The sequence below is a fragment of the Procambarus clarkii genome, chromosome 4 (genome assembly GCF_040958095.1).
Source record: "Procambarus clarkii isolate CNS0578487 chromosome 4, FALCON_Pclarkii_2.0, whole genome shotgun sequence".
In the NCBI taxonomy this organism is placed as follows: Eukaryota; Metazoa; Arthropoda; class Malacostraca; order Decapoda; family Cambaridae; genus Procambarus; species Procambarus clarkii.
Window position 1 is genome coordinate 56,878,393 of NC_091153.1, and position 10,169 is coordinate 56,888,561.

The window sequence follows — 10,169 nt, forward strand, 5'->3', positions numbered from 1 at the left end:
GCGAAGCAACAGATCCACGAGGGGTAAAAGGACCATGGAGAGCAAAGCTGATAGAAGTAGCTGACAGGAATTTCCTTGGCTACACATGAGGGAGGAAAAGCAGCGAGGGGATGATTCACGGTTAATACTTTACTGGTTGAACTAGTTGTGCTTGCGGGGGTTGAGCTGCGTGTTACGGCCACAATGGGTCGCAACCGGGTTCTTTGCTAGAGGAACTAAAGTTCTGGTATCCAACCCCAAGTTAGTAGTGACTTTCAAGGAGCGAACTTGGAAATGCAAGTAAAACACAATGGGGGAGTTGCATTGAATACGACACTTCATCAATTATCAATATATTCACATAATCACTTTCCCATCACCTTAAATATAAAATCATAAAGGAAGTATTACTACACTGATATATACACAAGTGTCAATCTCATTAGGACACTAAGCTCTTCTTGATGCTCAATCGATGCAGTCTTGTCAGCTTCCGTGTTTCCTCAACACACAGTACCGTCCTCAACCAGTACTGGGAAACACCAACGAGTCTACCCTAGCCACGGGCCAGCCTATACACAGCCTCACTAGGTGCTCCTTGTGAACGCCCACAATCACTCTCCAGCCTGGTGCTGGCAGAGAACATCAGCCTCGCGCTGCTGGGCCTCTACACGAACAAATACAAGGGTAGCGAACCCCTGGCAGGAGCTTTTTGCAACTAGCTTGTTACACTCCTCCGTAGCACCTTACTGTCGGTCGTCTCTTCCTCTAGCCAGTCCCGGGATACACTGAATTATGTCACTGCCACTTCACAGGAAGACAGTAGAACACTACACAGTCCCTCTTCGGCGGCGGCTCACTGCTTCCAATGCAGAATGGAGTAGAGATATATTGGCTGCCTGGGTAGACTGACTGTCCTCGTACCACAGCAGCCCTACATCGACTCTGTGGATACAGACAAGTTATCAGTACACCGGTCAGTACATGGACACTTGGAAATACCACTTACGGACTCTGACATAGACATACAACTCCTCCTACAATAGATGGCGCTGATTTTCTAGGCGCCACCTCAAAGGTCAGCACCAGCTACCTCTCGATCTGACTAGGACAGGAATCTAGCACCTCTTGCTGGTATCATCCTGCCACCACTAGATGGCGTCGTCCATTTTGTGGGGGTTTCGGGAGCGAACTCACAGATGGCATTGACGTTGCTGCTCCGTGCTCCGACGATGGAATCGGGTTCGTAACACTGCGGCTCAAGGGTCCCGCGTTGCAGATACACACCGAGAACAACGAACATTAAATGAATAGAACCCCACTCAAAGTTTAATATAGAACTAAGCCACAGAATGTACACCTTGCCTGAGGACACAGGTAAATTTGTAACTGGACCACGTGTGTGACATTCTCAAAATATTTCATTTACCTTGACCTTTAAAATTAAATGATTACTGTGCCACTTACTATGATAACTGGGAAGGTCATTGTTGCGGGCTGCGGACCTTTTCAACATGTTCGTATATTGTTTAAAAGCAACATTTTAGTAAAGATCAAGACTTCGGATCAAGCCAAATATCTCTTAAGACGATAGACTCCACAAAACTGTACGAGTGAAGATTCAAGTCTTGCCGTAACAATTACTAGGAGATTCTGATTCTAGACGTATATATTCAGTTAGGACGAGAATCATGTTATTATTTATTTTAATCATCAACTGCTAAGAAATATATATTCGTGATACAGATGCAACATTTTGCATTCAGTGATTCCTCTGATAAAGCAACATTCTGCAAGACAATATTCACGGACAGAGTATTCAATGGTTACCCCCCATTGTCGGGGATAACAAACCTGTTAAGTCAATCGAGGATTTCGTAGGTTAACTACTGTCCTTCGCCAGGGAACAACCCTAAACACCTGCCTAACACACAGGTACCTATTTACAACTACTGCTTTAAAACAGGCATCAGGTGAACGGACGCATGCCGAACGTCTCTGTCCTACAGCAGGACTTGAACCCGGGACCATACGGTTGTAACTCAGAGACACCCCAAACTGTCACATATCTCTGACGAGAGAAATACTTGATATTTGTTTTCAACCACGTTGCTTCCACTACTTGTTCCCTGCATAGTTCATTGTTTCTCACAGAGAGATTTTAATTGGTTTAAAAGCTGTAGTTGTGGAAAAGAATCAATAATGGCAGCTGAAAAACTGTCCCGTGAAAAAGGATGAGAATTTTTGTTGTGAAAAAGCAGCGAAAAATATTTCATAACACGAGGTAAAGGAGCCGGTGAAGGTAATGAGCAAAAGGTAGCATTATCGTGAGACAATAATTATTGAAACAATAATGACTGTGAAACACAAGCCACAGACCATTACAATGCGAGCTCCAGCACTGAGGAGGAGGAAACACTCCATGACCTCAGCCACTCCTTAAAAACTCCCCAAATGCTCACGAATCCAGCAACGGTACCCTTGTTCGTGAATGAAAACATCTTTACATCAGTCCGGCCTCGGGCTATGCTCGTACAAGCTCAAACTGACCTCAAAAGTCGCTAACACCAGTTTAAACGTACTGGGTATTACAAATCAGTATTTTGTTAATAAATATAATGTTATTATATATTAAAATTTTACATATTGCCAAGTCTAGGTTAGGTTAGGTTCTGTTGGTAATTATTTGTATTTGTAGTATGTTGGTGAGCGCATTAAATGCGAAGTAAGGAAGAAGTGAGGAACAAGTGAGGAAGTGAGGAAGTACGAAGCACTTCTGTGCAGGTCATCAGTTGTGAGTCGTGTGTCATATGTTTTTAACTCATAAACTTTGGGGGATTTGGTGGCTGGATTAACGAGCATTTGGCCTTTGTTGATGAGGACGGAGGGCTTTACACCGGACTCTCAGCTCATGACGCCCCAGCTTTTGTTGACCAGTGCTGCACACTTCCTGCCTCACACTCACACTTCTACACGCTTCACCCACTTACTGCAAATGCTAATCATTTCTACCAGAACCGAAACGCCTAACCTAACCTATCGAATCCTAGACCTAACCTAACCTAACCTAACATACACATGTTTTAACATTATATATATATATATATATATATATATATATATATATATATAATATATATATATATATATATATATATATATATATATATATAACTAAATGGATTAATGGCGTCTTGTACATACCAGTTGCGTGGCATCTGGGAGTATGGGTTCGAGTCACTTCTGGGGTGTGAGTTTTCAGTTGCATATTGTCCTGGGGACCATTCAGGCTTGTTCGCATTTGTGTTCCTCACGTGTGCCCCAAAGAATGAGGTGATTTGGTAAAATGCTATGCCCAAGATTACTATCCGAGTGCCGGCAGTGGGGTGGTTCAAATAGCCTCGGCTATCACCTTATTATGTCCGGTCGTGATGGTCAAGTGGATTAAGGCGTCTTGTACATACCAGTTGCGTGGCATCTGGGAGTATGGGTTCGAGTCACTTCTGGGTGTGAGTTTTCAGTTGCATATTATCCTGGGGACCATTCAGGCTTGTTCGCATATATACATACAGAGAGAGAGAAGAGAGAAAGAGAGAGAGAGAATTTAGTTTTTAGGTTATACGATGTGAAAATTTACGAATTCCTGTCTGGAGTTGGCCTTTGCTTGGATGAGCACAACCTGAATATGGGATGATATTCGAAGCACAAGTCTCTTCATGTACAAGGGACGTGTACTTATTTTGAGGGCAATTATTTGTACATATAAGTACAAATAATTGTACTTATTGCTAGTACTTATTTGTGCTTGTAAAGGCACAAATAATTGTTAACAGAACGAAAAGAATTTATCCTAACCTAAGCCTAACTATACACAAAACCATAACATATAATAAATTTAGTTTATGCCTGAGAAAGTACAGCACGAAAAGTTGTATCCAAACAAGAGTGGTATCCTCGAGGCCACAAAACTCAGTCTCTAAACTTTAAATCCTTCACCAAATGTCCACCTGCAACCATTCTTCAGTTCGACCACAAGACAAACACGGAACGCCACAAAGAAGCCAAAGAGTCCCCACAAATCACAACGTTCCTGACATGTTACAGACACAAGACGTGGCCCACCTGTTTGATGTCTTCTTCAGAGCAGTTGAATGCTTCAGTGGCCGCGTCCATTAGTCGTGGGTCGTCATCCATCCCGAGACAACTCCCCGAAGCCACCAATTTTTAAAGAAAACGCAACGCCCTATTAGGTTCCGGTCTCTTCAGATCAACGAGTTCACTATCTTGTAGCAGAGTTGTACTGGATGAGAAATAGACAAGCTTTCTCGTGTTACTATATGGGTATACAGGTTGTCTACCAGAGACTTTTAAACTTTTACAACTAGTGAAATATAGAAATAAATTGATCTTGTACATAATATTGCGTTTAATCTCTGAACCTTTGACTTTTATCGGGGTCCGTTTATTTTCTGTCTAGTTACTCCAACTTAGAGTAATGCAGGAGATATAGATACCCATCATCAACACTGATAACGCATCATAGCTGATGACAGAGGAACATTAATTTAAGATTTAATGTTAAGCACTCTCCTCACTCTTCAGCATGACAGTAGTGGGATTCGTGTTGATGATGGATCTAGAAATATATTATACATATAGAGGAATCCTTCACAGCCCAGGATATAGCGAAATAGTCTTGTATGACAACTTCCAACAAGGCATGACAACTAACTGGAGGTCGTGTAATACTGTATTCGACAACCGAGTGCTGGTAAGGCGAGGCTCAGGAGCTAGCGCTTGACCCTGAAAGCACATTTAGAAAGCATATTTAAGCCCACCTCCGACACCCCATCAACCACGTCAGTCCACGAACCAATCAGGTCCTCCCTCATAAACTTTAAATGCGTTCGTCTTGGCCCGACTCATCTCATTGAAAACTGCAAACTTTCTGAGCCCTCTTCTCCATCTGGCAGTGGGATTTTTCTTGCAGGAGAATTCCTCTCTAGGATTTTCTCGCTCGTGCTGATCACCTCTTCTTGCTGTATGACTTGCCTGCTGAAACTTTCGCGGATTTATTGCCTTCGAAATTATGTTTTGCAATTAAGTCTTGCTTGTTGGGGTTGGTGATTGGGAATGAGAGGGGTGGCTTGGTGATTGAGGGTTTGGGTGGATTGGTTACGACGATTTGGGTACATGGATGCTTGTCTTGGAGCTGATAACTTTTCCAAAGGCTACTTCTTTGCTCTTTCATTCTGAACCATTCTTGGTGATGCCTTAGACGCCTTGTGCCAGCTGTGAGTTCACTATGCCTTTCAGTAAGCCTACTCGGTGCGCTAGTGCTCTCATGCTGATAAATCTGAATAAAACCTTTAATAAATATTGGTATCTGTTGACCATGTTGTAAATAAACATGTTATGATAACATTACATTATCTGTGATCATACAAATGGTGAGATTAGCCTTCTGGCCCCAACATACTGGAGCTAACTTCAATGATAGTTAAATATTATTTATAATGATTCAGGCTCCCATGTTTACGTCATAAGAATAAATGACGCTTCAGATGGCCTATATTGGCCAACACGAGGAAGCCTTATTTATATCCACTCAAACTCAGTCACATATATGCCTAACCTACGCTTGAAACCAGCGACTCCCAAGTCTATTTATATTTCCCAGTTTCCAAACCAGTATTTACCCAGGACTTTCTTGAACCCAAACTTATCTTTTTTACATCCATAGTTTTGAGTTGTATTTTGTGTTGGTATGTTTAAAATCTTATATATTATATTTTCTTAGATACATATTTTTTCATCCATTTATATACCTCTATCATTCCGTCCCTGAATCTCTGTCTTTTTTAATTATCATAATAAGAGAACTATCTAATTTCTGGGATTAACTTTGTCATTCTTCTCCACGCGCATTTACGTCCATTCTACATGGAAACTAAAATTTAACTGCATAATCTAAATAGGGCCTAACTAGAGCAAGATAAAGTGAATGTCTTGTTATTTGGCTTCTAAAAAAAATCCCAGTATCATATTTGCCTTATTTCCTACATTTATGCATTGAATGTTAGGTTTAAGATCTCTATTAATCATGACTCGTTGACCTTTCACTCATTCAGGCTTCGCAATTTCAACATTGTGCGGCTGACATGTTCCTGTGAGCTATTGCGTCTGTTGCGCGATTTTGATTAACACAAAATCAAAGATATTTTGGTTCTTTATTTGCTATATTTTTTATCAGTCAGTAATTTGGCAAAAACAATCGCTATAGAGCCCTGATGCTCCTGTTACCAAGCAGTAAATAGGTACCTGGGAGTTAGTCAGCTGTCACGGGCTGCTTCGTGGGGGTTGAGGCCTGGTCGAGGACCGGGCCGCGGGGACACTAAGCCCCGAAATTATCTCAAGATATAGCCACCAATTCACTGAACAATTTGAGTCAAGGCAAAGGACCAACTGGGACCAATATCTTTTGGTGCTTCACTTATTTGATGTTTAAATCAAGATTAAACTACTTATTTATTTTATGTTCCAAAGCCTACTATATATTTTTTTTTTTTGAAGATTGGGAAATCTGCTTAATGTCTGCCGTGGGTAATTCTCTCCTCGTAAGGCAACAGTGACAAGTACTTGCAAAAAACTGTAATTACATAAACTTAATGCATGTGTTATTAGGTTCTTATAATACGTAAACTGCAGGCCAATTGGTCCACACAAGGCAGCTCGTATTTACATCCTCCCAAACTCATCACACACACGGCCAACACAAGCTTGGAACCATCACGCGATTTACATTCATGATTTACTTTTTTCTAATGTGGGATTATTTTTCTTATTTCATGTGCAAGATTTACGTTTGCTGCAGCTGCCTGAAGTTTGTTTACCCTCATCACTCTGGCTCAGTTTGCTGACTTCAGACGATTAGTTGAGTCAATTACATTCAATATTACTAACGTTTTATATTAATTTGAAAATCTAACATTTAGTTTCCGTTTGTCGAGTTTTATGTTCGCGTTCTATTCCCTCGTGTTAAAAGGTATTCCGCCGCGTTAAATTTATTTATTTTATTTATTTATTTACTTATTTATTTATATATAAGAAGGTACATTGGATTTGTGAGAATACATAGCATAGTACAGTAATTACACTCTTGTAAAGCCACTAGTACGCGCAGCGTTTCGGGCAGGTCCTTAATCTAACATATAATTTTAAGTAGGTAAATTCTATCAGAATTAATAAAATGATAACAAATACATTGCAAGAAAAAAAATGAGATGAGAGAGATTAGTAGTATATTAAAGCACATTGGTATATTAAAGCTCTGATTGATTACATTGACAGCTTGATTGGTAATTTAAACAAGATTAATAGACACCATACAGCAGATTAACAGCACATATAAGAAGACAGCAATGATCGCAATGATAAAGATGTTCAGATTGGGTACATAAAGATTGGGAGATTGGCTAGCAATAGATACAGTGCAGTTTTAAAGCACAAGGTAAAAAACTATGAAGATGAAATTAGGTACTTTTTAGTACCTAAATGATACCTAAATTATTAGTATTAAATTTTTAGTACCTAAATTAAATGGAGCGGGTTGGCCTCACCCTCATGAAGAATAAAGGCAGTGTCGCCCCTGGCTTTGTGCCTTACTCAGGTTCCCTCTTACAGTAATATTTCTTCATCCTCCGTTCCATTAACAAGAACCATTCTAACTCTTCTGCATGTGTGTGTGTGTGTGTGTGTACTCACCTAGTTGTACTCACCTAGTTGTGTTTGCGGGTGTTGAGCTCTGGCTCTTTGGTCCCGCCTCTCAACCGTCAATCAACAGGTGTACAGATTCCTGAGCCTATCGGGCTCTGTCATATCTACACTTGAAACTGTGTATGAAGTCAGCCTCCACCACATCACCCCCTAATGCATTCCATTTGTCAACCACTCTGACACTAAAAAAGTTCTTTCTGATATCTCTGTGGCTCATTTGGGCACTCAGTTTCCACCTGTGTCCCCTTGTGCGTGTTCCCCTTGTGTTAAATAGACTGTCTTTATCTACCCTATCAATTCCCTTCAGAATCTTGAATGTGGTGATCATGTCCCCCTAACTCTTCTGTCTTCCAGCGAAGTGAGGTTTAATTCCGTAGTCTCTCCTCGTAGCTCATACCTCTCAGCTCGGGTACTAGTCTGGTGGCAAACCTTTGAACCTTTTCCAGTTTATTCTTATCCTTGACTAGATATGGACTCCATGCTGGGCTGCATACTCCAGGATTGGCCTGACATATGTGGTATACAAAGTTCTGAATGATTCTTTACACAAATTTCTGAATGCCGTTCGTATGTTGGCCAGCCTGGCATATGCCGCTGATGTTATCCGCTTGATATGTGCTGCAGGAGACAGGTCTGGCGTGATATCAACCCCCAAGTCTTTTTCCTTCTCTGACTCCTGAAGAATTTCCTCTCCCAGATGATACCTTGTATCTGGCCTCCTGCTCCCTACACCTATCTTCATTACATTACATTTGGTTGGGTTAAACTCTAACAACCATTTGTTCGACCATTCCTTCAGCTTGTCTAGGTCTTCTTGAAGCCTCAAACAGTCCTCTTCTGTTTTAATCCTTCTCATAATTTTAGCATCGTCCGCAAACATTGAGAGAAATGAATCGATACCCTCCGGGAGATCATTTACATATATCAGAAACAAGATAGGACCGAGTACAGAGCCCTGTGGGACTCCACTGGTGACTTCACGCCAATCGGAGGTCTCACCCCTCACCGTAACTCTCTGCTTCCTATTGCTTAGATACTCCCTTATCCACTGGAGCACCTTACCAGCTACACCTGCCTGTCTCTCCAGCTTATGTACCAGCCTCTTATGCGGTACTGTGTCAAAGGCTTTCCGACAATCCAAGAAAATGCAGTCCGCCCAGCCCTCTCTTTCTTGCTTAATCTGTGTCACCTGATCGTAGAATTCTATCAAGCCTGTAAGGCAAGATTTACCCTCCCTGAATCCATGTTGGCGATTTGTCACGAAGTCCCTTCTCTCCAGATGTGTTACCAGGTTTTTTCTCACGATCTTCTCCATCACCTTGCATGGTATACAAGTCAAGGACACTGGCCTGTAGTTCAGTGCCTCTTGTCTGTCGCCCTTTTTGTATATTGGGACCACATTCGCCGTCTTCCATATTTCTGGTAGGTCTCCCGTCTCTAGTGACTTACTATACACTATGGAGAGTGGCAAGCAAAGTGCCTCTGCACACTCTTTCAGTACCCATGGTGAGATCCCATCTGGACCAACAGCCTTTCTAACATCCAGATCCAGCAGGTGTCTCTTGACCTCCTCTCTCGTAATTTCGAACTCCTCCAAGGCCGCCTGGTTTACCTCCCTTTCTCCTAGCACAGTGACCTCACCCTGTTCTATTGTGAAGACCTCCTGGAACCTCTTGTTGAGTTCCTCACACACCTCTCTGTCATTCTCTGTATACCTGTCCTCGCCTGTTCGAAGTTTCAATACCTGTTCTTTCACTGTTGTTTTCCTTCTGATGTGACTGTGGAGTAGCTTTGGTTCGGTCTTGGCTTTGTTTGCTATATCATTTTCAAAATTTTTCTCTGCTTCTCTTCTCACCCTGACGTACTCATTCCTGGTTCTCTGGTATCTCTCTCTGCTTTCTGGTGTTCTGTTATTCCGGAAGTTCCTCCACGCCTTTTTGTTCAGTTTCTTCGCTTCCATACATGCCCTATTATACCATGGATTCTTCTGTTGCTTCTCGGATTTTTCCCTTTGGGCCGGGATGAACCTGTTTACTGCCTCCTGACACTTTTGGGTAACATAGTCCATCATACCCTGTACAGACTTGTCTCTGAGGTCTGTGTCCCAAGGTATTTCACTTAGGAAACTTCTCATCTGTTCATAATTCCCCTTTCGGTATGCCAGCCTTTTGATTCCTAGTTCTTTTTGGGGGAGATAAGTCCTAGCTCTACCAGGTACTCAAAGTTCAATACACTGTGGTCACTCATTCCCAAGGGCGCTTCCATCTTAACTTCCCTTATATCCCATTCATTTAGGGTAAATATCAAATCAAGCATTGCTGGTTCATCTTCTCCTCTCATTCTTGTTGGTTCTTTGGTGTGCTGGCTTAGAAAGTTTCTTGTTGCCACGTCCAGCAGCTTAGCTCTCCATGTTT

The 10,169-nt window shown here is 41.8% G+C and overlaps 1 protein-coding gene across 1 annotated transcript in view; it reads right to left on the bottom strand.

Moving 5' to 3' along the window:
- The window catches only part of LOC138371767 (uncharacterized protein DDB_G0290685-like), a 32,432-nt gene extending 28,259 nt beyond the window's left edge, over nt 1-4,173 (bottom strand). The window contains exon 1 of the mRNA XM_069336791.1: nt 4,102-4,173. Coding sequence (XP_069192892.1) covers nt 4,102-4,173 — 72 coding nt within the window. The remainder of the gene's footprint in view (nt 1-4,101) is intronic.
- Between the last annotated feature and the right edge of the window lie 5,996 nt (nt 4,174-10,169).